The following is a 21185-nucleotide window of genomic DNA, read 5'->3' on the forward strand; positions in this document are numbered from 1 at the left end:
CATTCCTAGTGGCATGTGAGATGCTTACAAATAAACATGAAATATATATATATGACTGCTATAAAGAAAACCTTGAAACTTTAAGTGTTAAAGTTTCACATAAATAGGCAAATGTGTCATATTACTAGAAAAACAAAGCCCCACTTCTTCAAAAGTAATGATATAGCATAACCTCAGGGAAATTATCATTTCTTTTTCCTCAAGAGTTTACTAAATTATTCATTGTAACTTCAAAAACAAACAGTTGAGAAAATAGAAGACTATTTTGGAAAATTAACAGTGTGCAAGGATTAAATATAAATAAAGTGAAAAGAAAAGTTATTAAAATAGTGTGGATCTGTTGCACATGTATACTTTGATGAATAGCATAAAACAAAAAAAAAGAATGCCTTGAACTAAAGCCTATTTAATATTTAATAAAAGAGGGAAAAATCACTGATAAAAGGATTATTTAATAAATCATGTTGGGACCACATATTAGCAGTTTTGAGAATAGTACAATTTATGTCTAAGTCATAGCCTAGGCTAAAATAAATTTCAGTTGACTAGAAGAAAATGTTAAAATATTGTTTTTGAAAAACATACAAATAGAATGAAAAATCTTAATATGTGAAGAAGAACAAGATCAACATCTCAAGGATTTATGGTATTTGATTACATAAAATTTAAATCTAGTATGCAGCACACAAATAAACAGAGAAATTATGGAAATATTTGCACCAATATGACAAAAGATTAAAATTGTTGTTATCTAGATAGGAAACAAAAGTTGGCAAAAACTAACAAGAAGTATAATAAGCAACCATACATAGTATAATATTCAACCTGATAGTACAAGTTGCAAATTTAAACAATGTTGAGGTCTCTTTTGCTATCAAGGAAAAATTTTTATATTTCAGAATTTTTATGAAGTCTTTTATTCACATAGTATTGTAGATTTAGCAATTTAGGTCTTCATATTGACAACCACAAAAAAGAAAAAGATTTCTGGGAATTTATCCCAAGAAAATATTATCATTTAACATTATTTATAATAGCAAAAAGTTAACAATATATGGATATCCAGAAATAGTGAAAGCATTTTATAAATAAATTATGACATTCTATACTCTGGTATATTTTGTGACAAGTAAAAGCTATAATTTCAAATATTGTGGCAACACACAGAAAAATTTTATAGCATCACTCAACAAATACTTGTTGAGTATATGTGCTAAGCAGTAAGCTCACAATAGAGTCATTGTGTCACAGAATAATCAGAGGTGAAAAGAATGGGATGGTGTACACCAAGATACTGGTGATGTAGAAATGATTTATTGAACACTAAGCGAACTTGTGTGAAAACAAGCTGGCTGTTGTGTTAGCCGGATTGTAAGGCAAGTCTTTTCTTTAGCTTATGTGATATTTTGTGCAATTAAAAATAAAATCAATAAAGCAAAACCAAGAGTCTGATCCATTTGCCAGCGTAATATGATAAACTTTAGTGCAAATGGGCTTTAAGTTCAGGGTTCTTTCTTTCTTGGCCTTTCTGAGTGTGTGGCTGCTGCGGTTGCTTTTTAATGTTTCTCAGAGGACCTACAAATTTGCACAGTGTCCACCCTGTCATTCATAGATGGGCAGAGTTCAGCTCTCACACACTCGCAGTTTATCCCTCCAGTTTTTGTTTGGAAGCCTTTTCTTTGTTGCACAAGGTTAAATTGCCAGTATCTGGTTTTCTAAGAAAATATTACAATCACAAAGCCCTGAAAAAGGTGTTGAATCCCCACTCTTGAAGTCAACAGCTGTCTTCTTTACTTTTACCACAGAGATCAGTTCTTAAGGTTAAGATGCAGTTGAGACTGTTCACATGTTTTTGAGATAGTAGCAGGCAGAAAAATTAGGTGAAGAATCTTAGAACCAACATATTTTTCAGGCTTTAAAGAAAAGCATGAAGTAGTAGGCCGTATGCCCCTGTAAAAGTCACCGTATACAGCTGCTTTAATGCCTGAAGTTTCCACCATGAAATCTAGTTCTTTGGATTGAGAATTCATATCTTCAGAAATTCCTTAGTAAAAATAGAAATATGCTGGAGCCTGCAATTGAACATATCAGATCTTAAGTCAGTCTATTATAGTCTGATAACCTTTTTCATAATCAATTATAATCTCTAATGTTAATGACATGAGAAGACTCAAGGTAGTGGCCAGAAGCCCTAAGTATTTTTTTAAACTTAAGTATTTTGGAGACTAAAACTGCTATGTCATGATAACTTTCATTAGAACAACGTGGTCAAAGAATTTTTGGCATCTTGACTTTCTGTTCTGTCTATTCCTTTGCACATACCAGAATGAAAACAGAAATGAATGGCACATTAGAAGCTCAGAACCCAATAAGAAAGAGGCATTTGAGAAAGTGAGCTAAAACCTAGGCATCAGAAGGAGGGAGTAAGTCCCTTCACAGTGCAATTAGAATAACCTTAGCATTCACTGAGCCCTTGGTCTTCCCAAGCCTTTGGGGTAATCATGTTAGACCATGTTAGATGCTGATACTTTCTTTTAGTGTTCAGTTTACTAACTATAAGCCTTTCATTTGTCTTACAATGAATGAAGATTTTGGAAAATAGTGCAATTTGTTAGAGTCTAACAGACTAATGAAAATTCCTAACACTGTAGTATAGACAAATGTGATCCTGACTTTATGAAGATATAGTCTGATTAAAGAGCAAATGTTAACACACAGGAGATGATTAAGCAGCAGTTAAATGGTTACCTGTGTAGAATTCTCTCCTGGTGCTCTGGCTGCAGAGAACTTTATTCTGTTTATCTTGCTTTTAGTGAGTGCTATCAGAGTACTGTCAATACACATTACTTGAAGGGCCAGTATATACCTATACTTGCTATTTTTTATTTTCCCAGTTTCCCCCTTTTTTTAAGGAAGGGGGTGTTTGATTCCAAGGTCCCTGACAGTTTGTCAATCTCAGATAGTCCAGATTTCATTTGAAACAAATCTCTTTGGAATCAAGGTATTCAGAGTTTCCCTACCTGGATAGCCAGGGATCTACATACCATAGATGAGAAGGTCTGCTCCAACCTTCCCTAACTTGTCTCTCCCGCGGTATATAACTAGACCACAGTGGGCTCTCTCTTACTGTGATTCCCACTGAGGACATCAGTCTCTTCCCCACACCACCACCCCCTCCCCCCCACAGAAAAGTATTATTTGGGGGTTCAAGGAAAAGTAGAGAGGGGAGAGAACAAAAGGCTTTAACACCACCCTCCACAAGACAAAGGGCTTTTCTTCTCTTGAGTAAATAGTAAAACTTTTAGGTTTTTTGGCTGCTAAGAGTGAGGTCTAATTTCGTGGCTGTCAGTGTAATTTGCTCAACTTGGCCAGCACACCAAGTTGCTACTTAGTTGGAGTTACTTTGTTTGCCAAAAGCTCTGTGACAAACCTATCCTTTAAATTACTTCTATCTGGACACAGTATATCTTTAATTTGTCTTCAGATGGTGCTCACACTAATGCTAACAGGTAGTAAAATAAGAAAGAGACTTACACTGTTTTTTTTTTTAATTTAAAATGCAGTGATCATTTCATTTATTTGCTTATGCAGAATCAGACCTTTGCAGACAGCTCAATGTGGGTTTGAGTTTAAGCTCTTCCTCTGTGATCTTGGGAAATAATTGAGAATCTAAAACTCTTTTTTTCCTAAGTTATGAATTTTAACTAAGATCATCTGAGGAGTAGTGATATATACACACAGTTTTTCCAGTTGTATTGAGATTCCCTTAAACAGGGTAATGATTTCATTTGGAAAATTCCTCCTTTTTATTTTTATGTCATAGGGAGATAATCATGAGAAGATGAGATGTCAATTAAGTGACCAGAGTAGATGAAATTTATTTTTTAGCTATGTTACTTAGGTGGTACAATGCAGATTCCATATTTGTTTTTTTCTTTTTAAAGGATTGCCCCATCCTTGGCCTCACTTCTAGATAATTTTATGCCATTTTGTGAAGATAAGTGGTTCTTGTTTGCCAATAAGCATTTTTTACTGTATTCACTGCTTAAATACAATGGGTTGTGTATTTGTAACTATTTTCAATGCAGATAATTAACCAATTCCCAGTTTTCTTTCAGGTAAATGTTGGAGATATAGTTATAATAAAAGGCAAAGAGTATATACCTGCTGACACTGTACTTCTCTCATCAAGGTAGAGATACCTACTGATGCTCAAACAGTGTAGAGGATGGTTTCTCTACCCTGCATTGACCTTGTGATTACTCCAAGGAAATAAGGAATAAACGAAGAATTTTAAACCTCTCTAATGATTGTGAACTAAACATTAAAAAGATTGACTGGGCTTAAAGGACTCTTTCATGTTTGCCATATAGAATAAGTGATAGGTACTATGCTTTAAAATTCAGAAATTATAATTGCAATTAAGAGTCTACTCTCCCTCTGAATGTGTTCAGATCTGTTTGTATAGACTACTAACTCTTGTAAGATTTCCTATCACTGATTTTATATAATACATGGATTGGGTACTGTTGATTTATCTTGCAATCTTTGTTCATGATAAATTCCTTTATGATGCATTCATGTATCCCTCCAAAGTTTCTTAATCTTTATAGTGCATTGGTACAAGAAAATGGATAAATGATTTCTTTTTTGTCATCATGTCTTTTGAAATATTGTACTCTTCCAAGAAAAATTAAAGTTCTTTTTTCTTTCTTTTAAGTTCTTTCTTACTGAATTTAGATAATTTTTGTTTTGCTCGTATTTAAGATAGTCATAAATTGGTCATATGGCACTGTTACCCTTTAAAGAATGTGACTTTCAAATGGCTTTAGGCTTAAAAACTGTAAAGCTAGTCCTAATATAAATTAAGAAAAATGTTCTTACTATTTTAGAGGTTGTTTATCATCATTTCCTTGGACAGTTTTATTTGTAAAATCCACATATAAATATGGACAGTGTCCTTTTTTCAAAATCTGTTTAATCAGGTCATTATTTAAACTGATTGAATTTATGACAAATTAGGGAAACTTAATTGAGCAATAAGAGTTTTGTAGATATTTATAGAAGTAAGTCTACAGGTAGTTGAAGTAACTATAGTAATTTTTTGTGTGTTTTAGAGCTGGGAGCTTTTGGTGCCACTTACCTATTGGTGTGTTTTTTGTTTTTTTCTTCCAGAAAGACTAAAATTAATAGCTTTTAAAATCAACCTTTCTGCTTTTAGTTCCTAGCTTTATCAGGGCAAGCTCTAAAACTGAAGGATGCTGGTAATGGTCCCTGTGAGAATGAGTCAACAGTACATTTACTGTCATGGTCCGGTCCTAGCGAGCTTTGCTTAGAAAGCAAATCCCAGGGTCCTTATCTTGGCGTGGTGATTTTGAACCAGAAACTTACTGTCTCAATCCTTGACTTCACATCTTTCAAAGTGAGGAAGATGGATTAAATGATCAGACTCTTAATATTCCCTGATTCTGCTTTCAGTTTAAGCTGATAGTCTTTTAAGTTTTAAGAATGGCTAACCAGCAGAATGATACACACTTGGTGGTACTAAGTAAAAGTTTGACAGATGTAATGAATGATGGACCATCGGAATGTCATACAACAAAGTTCAAAAGGATAGTGAAGCATTCCAGCACTTTAGGAAACTTTTGGTATTTTTCTGATTAAACTTACTATAGAGACATAACTTATCATAGAAACCATCATATGCTGAAACATTAAGTACAATTTTCATTTTTATATGCTCAGAAATATGAAGATAATTGAATATGCTACCTTGAATTGATATTTAATTCTAAGTTGAAAGTTTTTAAAATATTTTTCATCTGTCTCTATCCAATCCAAACTCCTAATAAGCTATATGCTTGTGTTTCTTAAACTTGAGGACATTTTTACAGGATTTCTTTTCTCAGCATTAAAAGCATTTATTGGTGGCTATCAATATTGGTAGATCAAAATGGTTTCTGTATCTTAATATACATCTTCTATGATTAACTTCCTTCAGATGATTACTTTTAAAAAGATTATCTGCCTCACTGCTTTTTGTTATTTAATGGAATCAAAGTAAAGTATAAACCTTGTGCTATTAAATATTTCTACCTAGTGACAAAATACCACCTTTCTGGGGGGGTTTTATTGGTTTTTAAACATTTTTTTCTCAAAATATTTTTGCATTACTTGGCTCTTGTGAACCTACATTAGCCTCAAGAAGTAGGTAGAAGCTTTTGCCACCATTAACAGAAAGATGAATTTTGACTTTGTCTTATTTTTAGTCATTTCACTTTATCTAGTGACTAGGTCAGGGTTGGAATACCTAACTCCTAATCTAGTATCGCATTATACTACCCTGTCCACTATCAAAATAAGGACATGGTGATTTTCACCAGCAAGTGAGCACCATTTAGCAAAAAGCAAAACAAGAGTTTATAATACTCTTATTTCTAAATTTTTAATTTATTAATACTAATAGTATTAGTACATCTTCTTAGAGGCAGTTTGAAATTAAAGTATGAACATGGTTGAAAGTTACTGTGTTTCACTGATTTTCATTTTGAAATGAAGAGTCTGAAATTTTAGCATATAACAAAAAACACATATGTGGGTTCACAAAGTATAAAGTACAGTAAAATAAACCAAGCTATTAATCCAATTTCAGACAGATTCTTGCCATAACTATTTTATACCTTCTCTGAAAAATTTCTCCTAGATTCAAAGACTTGTTCTCCCAAACTGTTCATTACCAAAACTTGATTAGTAAATAATTCAAAAGTCTACAATTGTAACTTCCTAGATCCATGCCTTTGCAGCTTTACATTAAATATATTAAGATGTTTATGCAATTAAACTTTAAAATGTTTTGGAATCATAACATTTTAATGAAGATTTTTTTCATATGTGTGTAGGGGGAGAGATAGTACAGTATACTTTGTTTTTCAAAAGCCTAAAAGTAGTTTTCACTATTATCTTTTCTTCTTGGATAGGAGTGGGTATACAATAGATGGCAAGAGAGTGAGGAACTGGAAGAAGGAAAATCTATTAGATAAAGCAGCTCTCTATATAAAAAACATGTTTTTATTTAGTTTGCTCAGATATGCTTATGAGTAAAATTTTAGAAATCAAATTTTCTGTATTAAAAATTGGAAATTGGGCTTAAAAGCAAATCAGTGATTCTTAAATATTCCATTTTCTTGTGCCTTTAGACCTGATCAAAATAAGTTTTGAAAAAATTGGCATTAGACATTTTTATTAACATGTATTATTTTCTATAATAATTTCAAACTTTCTGTCTCTTTTGTCCATTTGTTTGTTTTTTTTCCTCTGTTATTCATTTTTTTTGTTTTAATTATTTTAAACTGGGACCTGTAGGTGGCAGTAGGGGAAATAGTGAAAGTGACCAATGGGGAGCATCTCCCAGCAGATCTCATCAGCCTGTCCTCAAGGTTAGAACCACTGAGTTGTACAGGATGTGTGTATGTGGATCCTCACCTTTCACGAGAAAGCAGCTTGCACCCAAAGATGGTTGAGCTTTGTATCTCTTCCTTGAAAACACAAACATTTTATACTTCTTGGTGATGGATATTTCACAGATGTTTCAAAGTCCTTTTATGAATACATTGTTGAATGATGTTCATCCCTCGAATGGGCAAATTCAGCTCCTGTTGTTATCAACAGGAATCGGAGCCCATGAGGCATGCCAGTAAAGGTAGATTTTAATTTCCTATGCATCATTACTATATATTCATTTTAACAACTTGCCTAAATATGAAGGCTTCATTTAGTACCTCTCCAGGATACTGTTCTGAACAATGTTAAGATTTACATAAAAAACGGTTATTGAGAAATTTTTATAATTTTAAACATTTGTCATATATTTGAGATTTTCTACAAGTTCAGTAGAATCCCATAGCAGTTGTGGCTATAATATGGGCTTGTAGAGCTTACAGAGGACCCCCTGCATAAAGCTGAATGTTGTACAGTTGATACTGCATGCTTTGGGATCAGTATTTATCCCACTTGTAACTAGTGACAAAGTGCATGTTACTCTGATCAATTTCAGCTGTCTACTAGTGTCTGTATTGTGATAAGCATCTTGTTTCATCTTTCCACTTACTAATCTAAAAGCCTGCTTTGCCTTTCGGTAGTTTATGTTTTGAATGTCATCATAATTTGCTGAAATAATAATTATCTAGCATGATTCCTTATCTGAGACTTCTTGCTGCCTTTTCATAACATTGTCAAGAACTCCTGCAAAAACAGTTGTTTTAAGAGATTAAGAATGTTCTGAATTTGGATATATATTTTATTTACCCCATTTCAAAGAGAAACCAGCCATTTACCTTTCTAACTTACTTGCCATTTAAGGTTCTAGAAAAGTGGTTTTATGGGAGAAAAAAAAGATAGATCATTATTCTCATTTGATGTGAGAATGGCCTTGGCTATATTGATCAGTAGAAATTTAATGCTTTTCACTGTTAAAATATGGAATTGACAGTGGTCATTTAGCATATGTCATCCTTCTGTATTGTCAGAAGATATGTTTTATAAAATTTTATCAACCATTTTTATTTTGAATGTATACATAAGTAAATTACAAATTGGGAGCAAGTGATAGAACTAAATTACTATTGGGACAGTAATAAAAAAAAAACCTTAATTGATAAAGTGAAACTATAGATATTGAAAAACTTGTCCAGCTGGAAAAAAAGTATCAGCCTTTATGGAAGAAAAAAAAAAAAAGCCCATAGAGAAATTAAAGGACTTGTGAGTTTACTTTAAAATGAATCTGTAAAATATTGATTAATAACCACAAATTTCAGTACTTTTCACAAGTCTTCAAGCCATAAAACTAAGCATTGTGCTCATGTCTGAAACTCAGAATCTTCTGCTTTACACATGTACAAATTGGAAGTTGATTAGAAAATTCCAGGTGTTTGTGACTTAGAAATTTCTGTGAGTATACATACTTATCAGAAATTACATTCATAGTTACTATATTATGTTAATTGATTGGCTTTTCATATAAGCAAATGCTGTTAAGATTGATTTAACTTCAAAATGCTTTTCCTTATAGTTGAGGATCAGATTATACAATGGGGCTGCAGAGTCACCTGGCTGTATTTGCTGAGCAAGTAAAATTAGCCCATGAAGGGGCAGATTACAGGACATTCAGGGGAGTGTACCTGTGACAACACTAGAGAACAAGGGCCCCTTAATACCAGCCACTGCACACTAAACTAAAACACTCTGGTGGGGACCCAGAGAGTGAACCTACTAGGTTCAGGTCATGGCCAAGTTGGCTGATTTTTTGCTGCCTCACTAATCTCTGAAGCAACTCTAAGAAATAGAACAGAAAAAATAAGGGAAAGAAAGTGTATATCCACTTTCATTGTAAAATATGTTCATACAGTTTTTTAAAGTAGCCTTAAAATTTAAATATTATGGTCCACATAAGCCTATTCATCTTTTCTGAAAATGCAGTATAATACAATCCAAACATACAAATGCAAGTTTATAGAAGCAACAACCTGGAATTTTCTAATCCATCTCTTAATCAATTTACATGTGGGCTATGAGCATGAGATCTCACTTGATATTTTTGAGCTAAAGATATGACACAAAGCTGCTTTAATTTCAGATACAGTCTGTGTTGTGTCTATATGAAGAAAGATTTAAGTATAGTGTAACAAATCTATTTACATGATCTTGAAGGTCAATACTGATTGTTGTCAGGATATTGCTTTGGGGTTCTCTGGCTGAACATTTGATCCATGGGTTATCATGCATGGGTTCTGCCTCGCAGCATTTTGTGGTTAGAATGAAAGACATCAAGAAACTAGGTAACTAAACCTTTGTTTAGAATGAAAGGCTTCAGTGAGTCTAAGCATTTTAAGTAAGTTATTATTATGGTTTCCTTCCCCAACTAAATCTTTGTGCTTTTCCATTTAAAAAAAACAGTGAGCCCCAGGCCATGTGCTACATTGAAACATCCAACTTAGATGGTGAAACAAACCTGAAAATTAGACAGGTAAGATCAAATATAGGTTTATAGAGTTATTACTGTTCTCTTACATGGAATTGAGAACTTTTTTGGAGAGGAAGAAAACTTTACTCTTCTAGGTTCTTCTGGCTGGTCTAAGAATGAAATTGACATGAGACATATTAACAGGAGAAAATCAAATTTAATTTTATACATAATGGAATCCCACATACATGAGAGGCTCAAAGACAGCGATGCCAATCTGAGCTAAGGAATGGGAAGACCTGAGGGTCATTTACAGGATGATAAGAAGAGCAGATGTTTGGTAATTAGATGTGTACCTGCCAGATGGATGGGCCCACTTTAAATAAAGTTTATCTCTGGCAATAACTCTTCTCTGGGAAAAACCCATAATTTAAGTTCTTCTAGCTAGTTAAGGGAGGGACAGTAGTTTCTCTTCAACCCTTCGGATCTCCACTGCCTTTAGCTCAAAATAATTCTCATGCAAAAGTGAAACATTTTTTAGTTTTCTTCTGAACCCCTACAACTTTATTTCTTAATGTTATTGTCTCGAGTTGAGGCAGTTCTGTTCACTTGCAAATCTTTTCTCATTGAGCCACAATGAAGTGATTTTATAAACTGGAAGAGTTAAATATTATGAAAAATTCAGTTTTACCTGCCTAATTAAATATGATTCATCAGATAGGAATGATTTTGTAATATTTTTAATATTTTGTGTAAAAGCCAATACTCTGATGATAATATTAGTAGTTTTAAGTGCTTTTACATGTGTTAGCTTGTTTATTTTTCCCCTTCACCTGGCCCATATTATTTGGCTTTGCCATATGTAAAAGATTCCTAAAGGCTCCCTAATCTCAGAGAATTGGTGAGATTTCTGTATTTATTTCTCATGCCTTTCCTAATAGAAAGTCACTGTAAGGTTTTTAAAGTTTTAAAAGGGACATTAAAGAAAGTATCCTCTTGGGTTCTAGACAAATGGTGAAAATGACATATGAGAAGGTTGGGTTGTGATCGAAGCAGAGGGTCATCACAGCACCTGAACTCAACCTGCCACGGGAAGTGAAGGCTGCTCAGTGCCAGCCAATTCTTGGTGGACAGAGGGAGAAACTGTTTAGGAGTTTTCCTTCTCCGTGGATTAAAAGAATAAAAACATAACTACTCTCTTTTGGCATAGATTCTAGTTGTTTTACATTCCCTTTCTGAGATTCAGCAGACAGATTTAGACTGCATAATGCTAAATATTTTATTTGGGGAAGCAAACAGTTCTTTGAAGACTTTAATTCAAAATATCCTTGCAGACTAGTTTATAATTTCTTTAAGATATTTTAGGATTTGCCCTGTTCTCCTAAATACCTATCTTCAAAAAAAACCTACATGCAAGTTGAGAGGAAGATATCTGCTAGTTTTGATCTGACAAAGAGAGTGGGGAATAATTGTTCTAAAATAGTGGGATCTCTTAGATTTTAAGGTGTGGATGAATTCAGAATTCCCTTCTCCTTCCCATATCCAACTTATTTAATATACTCTAAGCTAATTTAAAAATTTCTAAACAGGGCTTACCAGCAACATCAGATATAAAAGACATTGACAGTTTGATGAGACTCTCTGGCAGAATTGAGTGTGAAAGTCCAAACAGACATCTCTATGATTTTGTTGGAAACATAAGGCTTGATGGACACAGGTATGTAAATTGGTCTTCATAAAAACACACAAGTCACTCTGTTATAGGGTATTACTGACCTAGGTACACATTTTCTTATTCTTTAAGTTTGATAACTCAAACTCTCTTTCTTAAGCATTTTTATATTACTTCTACCCAGAGTTCTTTTGTGAAAGTGCTCTTAACCCTGTACACCTCATATAGCTGAAGGCTTCCCAGGGTTCCCGTCAGCTGAGGAGTTGGATATTTTCCTGGATATGCCAGGCTTCTGGCACATTGTTTGGTGGTTTCTTCTTTGGCCAGAATACTTAAAGACTTAGCTATCATTGTCTATGACCTGGGTCCTTTCCTGTAATTGCTAATGCCTCAAGGAGTTCAGACTCTACCCACAGGGGTTCATTGTGCTGCATAGTTTCTTCTCTTGTGTAACTGCATATGTCCTTTTCTAGGCCATTTTATCTGTAGTCACCTTTATATCTGCTTCCTGCCCTTCTTCATCCCCTTCCTCTTTCCCCTGCTATTTCCTGCCTCTTCCCCCATCCAGTCACCCTGTACCCAGGAGGCCAGGTCAGTTGCAGATTTTAAGGAGACGCAATGGAAAAAGCAGAGAAATCTGCCTGACCTTGAGAAACAACTTTCTTGCAGTAAGGGAAGGGCAAACAGACCAACAATAAAATGACAAGAAAATTTTATACTATGTTAGAAAGTGATAAATGCTTTTGAAAAAATAACCCAGGATAAGAGAAATTGGGAGTTCTTGGGAGGGAATCACTTTTAGTTAATATGGCTGCAGAAAGGCAAATATTGCTTCACTGAGAAGGTAACACTGGGGCAAAGGTGAGTTGGAGATAAGGAAGTCAGCATTTGAATATCTGAAGGGAGATGATTCTCGATAGAAGGAATAGACAATACAAACTATCAGCTGTATGGTTACATCATTGGAAAGAAGGAAAGTACCTGGAGTGATTATGGTATGTCAATGATGCCAGTGTGGAAAGATTGAGGAAGAGGGTAATAGAAGAACTGAGAGGTAATAGTGGGCCAGACCATACTAGGCTTTGTATGTCATTGTGAGGGTGTTATTCTGAGTGAAATGGGTATCAGCTGGCATTTTTTTGAGGGGCAATATCAGCTGTTTGGTTGTGGACTTTAAAAGTTTGTAATGTCCAAACAGAGATATCAGGAGGCGGTTAAAACACATATGCCTGAAATTTGGGATAGAGGTCCAGATTCATGAGATAAATCTAAGAGTATTTGGCATAAATATTTAAAGCCGTGGGATTGGAAGAAATCACCGAGGATGAACGGGTACAGTTAGAAACGTGGAGAGGGCTGTCTTAGGACAGCATTAAGACTGAGAGGAGGGAGTGGCAAAACAGACTGTGATCAAATTGGCAGCATAGAAACCAAGAGAGTGAAGAAACCCATATCAAGGCAGATGGGTGAAGATGATGAAATCAAGTCCAGTGAGTGTGAGAACCTACATTTGGATTTAGCAAGTGAAAATCTTTGATCTCTATTAGGACTGGTAGATCCTGATGAGTTAGTTTGAGATAATGGAAGGAGTTAAAAGATAGACAACTTTTTCAAGGAGTTTTGTTATGAAGGAGAACAAAGAAATGAGGCAGAACTTAGCAGGAAAGGTGGGGTCTCCTCTGCCTCTCTTCTTTTCTAGTAGGCATTTGTAGTGGCCAACTAAATGTAGCTGAATGCTCTAGCTCACCCTGCCAGCCTGAGAGATTATCAGTGCTTTCAGTATTTTGTAGTTCTAGTATTACAGTATTTGAAATATAAAGGACAATTGAATACCCTGAACAGATCCACCAGTCTTCCTGTAAGTTTTGAAGTAATTACATATTGTTCTAAATTTTTCACAGAGTGATCTTTCCATGAATATATGGTTATAGACTAATGATAGATTTGGTCATTTATGCAAGTAAAGTTTCTGTAGTCTGACGTTCCTAACTGGCCAGCTTCCATTTCTTATCTGTTCCCCAGCAAATCGATGCCAAGCAAATGCATACATGGAAGGAGAAACTTTATATGATGGTGCCAAGATTTGGGGTGCAGATAGAATTTATATAATATGCTTCAATTTATATGAAATGTGGACATAGATTTTCAATATCTTTGTGTTTATATCACGTTTGACTTTTATAGTAATTACCTAGTGCTCTCAGAGCCCCTTTAGTTTGGAATGAATGTACTTTGATCATATTAAGGATAAAGGTCATTGTCTATTGCTAGGAACTTCAGAATTCCAGCTCTGATGAAAACTAATAACTAATTCTTGTTGAGTCCTTGTAATTGAAAAGCAGTTTTTGCTTTTGAAGAGTTTGTCTCATTGCAATCAATCTATACCACAAATGCTGAGCTGACAGTTACCAGGTCATACCCCTAGATATGTGAGGAAGAGTTGGCATTTATGTGCCCTAGTGCATAATCCAGCAGCTTCCCAAGAGCTTCATGGAGACCTGCATGAAGGCTCCTCCCACCTCTGAAGTGCACCTTGAAATGGGTCTGAAAGGCATGTTGTTCTGCATAAGGAATGAGAGTTATAGTTGCTGTGTTCTTTTCTTAAATTGGAGTACAAATTTCTAAGGATGTACTCACTTAAGTAGATGGCTTCAGGGGCTGTTATTACCCACCCATCTGGGCTGATTTCAACTGAGCCAGTGACATTTGTGTAGCTCCTAAAGAAGGTCCCAGCCCCAAGCTACAACTGGATCCCCTACTGGGTTATAAAATCTCACCAGAAATGAAAGCTTCAGTCTCACTTTGCTTCTCTGACAAACAAATTCTGTGTTTATGGAGACTTTTCTTGGGGAAATGGCTTCCTCTTTCTTCTGGAAGTTTGTTTCTTTATGAATTTTTCATTATATTTGACCTTTTTTGATTTTTTTTTTAATCAGTAAAATGAAGAAGTAATAATAGGAATCTTTGAGTCATTAAATCTTATGTAGTACGTTTCCATTAAGAATCCCACTGTATTTGTGATAGCTTGTACCCTTGTGATAGCTCTGTGAGAGGTTATACTAACCCACAACTTACCATGGTGCAAAAAATCCACAAAAAACCCAGCTTGACCCTTATTCACCAAAAAATGTGGCTTAAGTCCTATGGAATGAAGAATCTCAATTTGCTGTGATTTCAAAGGAGTGTTTTAAGACTTTTAGATGCTACCATTTATTGAAAATGCACTCACAGTTCTCAGAAAACTGATCTTCAAATACAATAAATGAATGGTCTAGAGATTTTAATACAGATTTAATCTCTGGGGAAAGGAGGGGTGGATGGCAATACAAAGTATCTGATAAGATCCGTGCATTTTCTTACCTTGTGTATATTTTTTGTACCTTTATTTTGCACAAAGCTATTTTTAACTTGAAGGAAAGTGAGGGAAGGGAAACAGATCCCCTAATCTTACCACTCCTAAATATCTCAGAAACCTAAATGGACTTGCTAAATCAGGGAAAGTCTTCAACAGGCTTGAGAATGAGCCTCTGAATTCCATACTGTTGCCTGCTATCTTGGATAATGAAGTTGTAGGAAGTACCTGGTTTGGAGGTAACTGAAAAGCTTCCCTCCAAATATCCTTTTGTAGGAAAATTATTCTTATTGGTAGGAAAATTACTTCTGTTCTAAAAATAAAGTAAATATGAAAAGGGTTATTGTCATAACAGAAACTTTCTTACAACTGTATAGTGGCTGTAGAGTTCTTAAGCATTTGGGGAAATGTCATTTCTAATGTCAACATAATCTGTCATAGCACTGTTCCCCTGGGAGCAGACCAGCTTCTTCTGCGAGGTGCTCAATTGAGAAATACACAGTGGGTTCATGGAATAGTTGTCTACACTGGACATGACACCAAGCTAATGCAGGTGAGGTTTTTATCTATGAAAACCTTAAGGGCCTAGGTGTTTTCAAAATTACTGTCTGTAGCTCTCCATGCTATAGTCCTAATAAATATAGCAGACCATCTGTGACAGATAACCTGAGCCCTACACTCGGCATCCAGATCTCATTCTTCAATGGGTAGGGCTGTGAAATGAACACTAGAAAGTTCCACCGGAGATCACCAGTGCATGAACACCTAATGATTTTGTATACCAGTTCATTGGCAGCATTTACTAACAATTGCAGTGATTGGCAAAAGTTGTCTGTTTAATGATGAGGGCTCTGCATTAAAATGTTTATCTTATAATTTTATGACAATGATCAAATTTTAGAATTTATTTTATTTTTTTGAATAGAATTGAAAGAAAAACTTGTGAGTCAGATGTTGACTGTTTTTTCACAGCATTTTTATGTGAAACCATTTTTAATCAGCTTTAACCCTGGCACTTATAATATTTACACAGGCCTATGGGTGCTCCTTCTCTACATTGAGACATCATGAGTGTTCAGGGGTTACATGGGTGTGGAAAATTCAGTCTTAAGATACTAAATGAAAATCTGCTTTGAGGGCTGATAGCTCTGTTCCTTGTAAAGGCACAAAGATGTTATCCACAGGCAAGCAGGACTGCTGTTGATGATTCCTGATAGCCAGCGCTTCTTAGATTACGGCTGTGCTAAGTAAAATGATTACTAAATGCCATCAAAAAAACTGGAAGCCAGAGTTGTCTTCACAGTTTGGAATTTCCACATCTCTGGCTATGGTTCAGAGATCACCTCCTCTGCCTCTCTCTGGGAGCTGAGATGCTAGATGTCTTAGTCTACCCTGTTTGCTTAGGTAGTCAAGTGATGCATTGTTGCATCTTACCTGCCACAATGCGAAAGCTATGTCTTCAAAAGGCATGTTATTTCCTTCTCTTTCTTGTTGTTTTATGTCATAGAAAAAGGACTGCGTGATGTAGTGTAGGAAAAGAGGTGGTTAACTTTTGACAGCTTATTACATCTGATTGTTTTCCGTATCAATCGCATGTGTTGAATCATATGTAGACTTTGAGTTGTGACTTTGTCATGCTCACCGAAGTACTAGATACACATTACTAGGTTATTTGTACACATTCATTACTACTCATCTTTGTTTTCTTTTTACAGAATTCAACAAGTCCACCACTTAAACTCTCAAATGTCGAAAGGATTACAAATGTACAAATTTTGATTTTATTTTGTATCTTGATTGCCATGTCTCTTGTCTGTTCTGTGGGCTCAGCCATTTGGAATCGAAGGCATTCTGGAAGGGACTGGTATCTCAATCTAAACTGTGAGCATTGAAGTGCTTATTGTACTTATTTTTTCTTTCATGAAAACATGTGTTTGTTTCACAACTGATATTGGAATTTCCTGTTTCTAAAAAGAAAACTTTGTTGCCAAGATATCGGGACATTTAATCTTTATTTTTCAGTGCACTTTCCAGTAAAAGTTAAGTAAAATGTTAACAATCTCTAAAATTTTAGAATCCTTAAAAGTGAAGTGGTTACTCTAAAATAGTTATATTATTAATGTTATTTTAAATTTATTGATTTCTTTTATTTTTAACACAAGTGGTTATATAGCTATCTGGTAAAGAAGATTGAGTATACTTAAATCATCAAAGTATTTTACATGTTTTTAAATGTTTAATGTACTTTCATTTGAACTCATAATTGCAGTGAGTTCTGTATTGATAATCATCTTTTTTTAGGGAAAATACTATTAAATAGTTTGCTTTTCTAGCATTTATCTTTTTGCTGAATGTATCTGGGAAATAAGTTTACATTTCCTTTTGGTGAGCACTTAACCAATAAATACTTAATTTCCAAGAATGTGTAAACAGATTCAAGTAAAATTTTATGTCAAAAGAGATTTTTTTCTGTTTTTTTTCTTTGTTATATTGATTTAGCTTTGTAGTTATTTCAAGGGTCTTGATTTTTAACAAGTCATTGGTTTGCTATTTCAACATTAAAACTGCTAAGTCTACCATCATTTTGTTTCTTCATATACTTTACAATTTATCCGGGATAACTGTTTTATTTACATTATTAAAGAATAAGAATATAATTTACCTAGGGTTCAGACCTACACTGTTTTTGCTATTTGGGTTGGTTTTGCTGCTATTATTTTGTTTGTTTGCTTTTAAGACATCTTTCAAGTTAGAAATGCTTTTCAAAAATTTGTTCTACCTAGTTGAGATTCTACCTCAACTAATATCTCTAAACTTCTATGTCCCTAATACCTCTAAACTTCATGTTTGGAATGAGTTTGAAATCATTGGTAGCACTTTCTCTTTTTAGTACCATTATGCAGTTCTTAATAGGGTTCACAGCATCTTGAATATAAATAATGCTATTCCATCTTGAAGACTGTATTTGATAATATGAATATGTTATTAGCACAGTGTTCCTCTCCACCTTCCTAGATACATAATATGAAAAATTCTTATTATGCTAAAATTCTGGTTAATACAAATAAAATATAAAACTGTAAATGACCTTTTTTCCACCTCCCCCAATAGATGGTGGTGCTAATAATTTTGGACTGAATTTCTTGACCTTCATCATCCTTTTCAATAACCTCATTCCTATCAGCTTGCTGGTGACATTAGAAGTGGTGAAATTTACCCAGGCATACTTCATAAATTGGGTAAATATGAATTACTATTGTTCTTCATTATGCTCAACATACATTTTGTCTTTTTTTCTTGATAGGGTCTTTTGATCTTTCAGAAAAAATATCTTAATTATACCTTACTTTTTATTGACTACATTTCAAAATATTTTTAAGCCTAATTATAATCTAACAACAAATTTCGTTTGACAAGTGAAAATTGTAACAAAGTTTCTCACGTCAGAATCACACAAGTTTACAGACCAGACATGCTTGGGAAAATAGGTCTGTGGTTGAGGAAACCCATAGGATTTAGAGTTAAAATACTAGATTTTAGTTCTAATTCTGTAATACACTAGTTGTATGAACTTTGCCAAGCTGCTTGACCTCTTTGAGACTTGTTTTCTTGGCCAATCACGTGGGAATAATAAAACAAGCTTTACTTGCATCTCACAATATTTATATAGATCAAGGGACTCTTGTGACATAGCAGACAACTTTATAAACAATTGAGCACTATAGAAATAATGTTGTTATTAACTTCTCACAGCAACCAGATTGTCTATCATGTTTTATTCATCTTTGTAGTGTATTTTTTCACACTATAAACAGTTTCAACTGTGCTTGAATTTGTATTCTTAATTTTTTTGCTTATTTTTTTCTAATCTTAGAGAAGTGTTCTGGACATCTGTTTCCTAAGTATTTTGTTTATAAAATGTTACTCTTCTTCAACTAAATTTCAGTCATTTTCACCAAAGTTAAAATTAATAAATTTATGTAAATTAAGTCTTTAAACATAATCTGCCAGAAATTTTAATTTTTTATTTTGAGAAATTTTAGTATCTTTTGATTTTTCAAGCATTTGAAAGTCTTTCAATATGAACAATATTAGGACTTTAAAAATATGCTACTTTTGCAACTGTTCATTGTCTTTCCAATGGTGAATGATCCACTTCGACCTTTCATGTCTAATTCATTGATAAATCAGTTTAATTTAGAAATCTGAAATGAGTTGGAGGCATAGCTCAATTTGTTGCTTAAAAAATTATATAATAAAATTTGTATAAGTGCAATTAAAACTTATTGAAGGTTTTCCACATATAGAAACAATCAGGTAGCTCATTATGAAAATCAAATAACTAGTTAGTCACTTTTTTTTATTTGGATTTTCAAAAGTAATATTTGTTTCAAATAATTACATAATTTTAGTTTTGAATGAACCTAGAAGGCTTATGTTTTTGAACTGCTTTTCTGATATACAGAGATTTTTCTGACATTCCTGACCGATATTCTCTTACCAAGCAGCTTCTTCCTTGAGTGGAAATGAGATGAGTAACTGCCTTCCTTTTCTTCTGGTTCTTCCCAATAAATCTTTTATGAAAATGGCTAATCTCGTTTCCAGATGACAGCCTTGCAAAATATTTGAATTTGGCTATCATGCCTATTCTATCATTCCCACCCCCCAAGTAAATATTCTCTGTCTCCTTCCAGTTCTTCATTAGACATGCTTTCCATCTCAATCCCTGTTGTGGTCACCACTCTCTAAACATTGCCCATTTGTTTACTATCCTTCTTTAAACAAGGTGCCTATTCCAGAACTGATGTTGATTCGCCTGAAGTACAGATGTAGGGAAGATCAGATTTGGTCCTTTCATTTGACATGTGAATCAGTAAACCCTGGCTTTGTCAATAAAAACCCTGGCTTGTATATACTTTATTTTCAAGTATATACAGTGTAAGAAGAAACTTGGTCAAGACAGTACAACAAGATGGAATTCCTTTGGTAATTTTTTCAGGGATTTAAAGTCTTAATTATTTGAGCAGTGTTTAGTTACTGTTACTTTAGCTCACATAAAGCATTGTGTCAGACACTATAGGAGGCACCTTACCTCCATTATCTAATCTAATCCATATAGTCGGTCACTTACCTAGAAAATGGTGGAATGATAGTAAGCAAGATTGCCTAATTCCAGAGACATGCCGTGACTACCATCTGTTCTGCCCTTACTGAGAAATATGGTATTCTGTATTGAGTCTTTTTGAGGAAATGAAATGAAATGGTTAGAGATGGCAAGAGATGAGTGTTACATCCATAGCTCACCAGTTAAATAAAATTGTATTCAAATCTCTCATTATGAGTTGTATTTGATGATCTCTCTCTCTCTCTCTTTTTTTTTAAGGATCTTGACATGCGCTATGAACCTACCGACACTGCTGCTATGGCTCGAACATCTAATCTGAATGAGGAACTTGGCCAGGTAAACTAAATTTCTTATTGATAATGTTGAATTGGAAGTCAGATTTGGTGTAATTTCTGCTGTATGTGACACCTTTAGATGAATTGACAGCTCCTAATTTTCCATTTTTTGAATGATGGGCATAAATAAGTACATGTTAGTACCTAACTGTCAATTTTCATTTTAAGTGAATGACATTATTTAATGCATATTCTATTCTCAGGATAAGATATTTCACAGAGAGATGTCCTTTAGTATATAATCTGATTAGTATATAAAGTATTGGCTGCTTCTGAGTTATAAACTCACAGTATTAAAATTGTTCATAGCTTTTGATCAGAAAGGAAGGGAGAAAAAAAGAAAGTTTATCAATGAAGCTGTATAAGTCAAACAGGAATTTGAAATTTATAATTCATACTATATTCACATATATGCATATATTTTTAATTTATTTATATGTATTAGCGAAGAAAGGATTCTACTTTTCTTGTACCTTCGCCATTTGCTAAGTCTTACTCTTAAGGTAGCATTTAAACCAAAGCTGTTTTTTTTTTCTTACGAATTCAGATGTTGTATGAAGTTATTTTTAATCAAGCAAGCCATCATCAATCCCCTAATTGTTTTGTGTTGACAAGTGTTGAAAGATATTTTAGTGCTCTGAATCCCATGGACTGAGGAAGTTGGAGGGCTACAGTCCATGGGGTCGCAGCGTCGAATAAAATTGAAGCAACTAAGCATGCAGGCAAGCACATGTTAAGTAACT

At 34.1% G+C, this 21185-nt stretch overlaps 1 protein-coding gene across 11 annotated transcripts in view; it reads left to right on the forward strand.

Moving 5' to 3' along the window:
• Window positions 1-21185, forward strand: part of ATP8A1 (ATPase phospholipid transporting 8A1) — a 230854-nt gene that overhangs the window by 57613 nt on the left and 152056 nt on the right. For 4 of the 11 annotated variants that reach the window (XM_081522682.1, XM_081523056.1, XM_081522579.1 and 1 more), the window contains 7 exons: window positions 7363-7436; window positions 9952-10021; window positions 11548-11675; window positions 15424-15535; window positions 16698-16863; window positions 18094-18221; window positions 20366-20443. In XM_081522682.1, coding sequence (XP_081378808.1) covers window positions 7363-7436; window positions 9952-10021; window positions 11548-11675; window positions 15424-15535; window positions 16698-16863; window positions 18094-18221; window positions 20366-20443 — 756 coding nt within the window. Of the gene's footprint in view, window positions 1-4118; window positions 4193-7362; window positions 7437-9951; window positions 10022-11547; window positions 11676-15423; window positions 15536-16697; window positions 16864-18093; window positions 18222-20365; window positions 20444-21185 lie in introns of all 11 variants that reach the window. The other 7 variants (XM_081523434.1, XM_081523285.1, XM_081523371.1 and 4 more) reach the window with 3 other exon arrangements.

Source organism: Giraffa tippelskirchi, chromosome 1 (assembly GCF_054371585.1).
Source record: "Giraffa tippelskirchi isolate mGirTip1 chromosome 1, T2T-mGirTip1v1.2.pri, whole genome shotgun sequence".
In the NCBI taxonomy this organism is placed as follows: domain Eukaryota; kingdom Metazoa; phylum Chordata; class Mammalia; order Artiodactyla; family Giraffidae; genus Giraffa; species Giraffa tippelskirchi.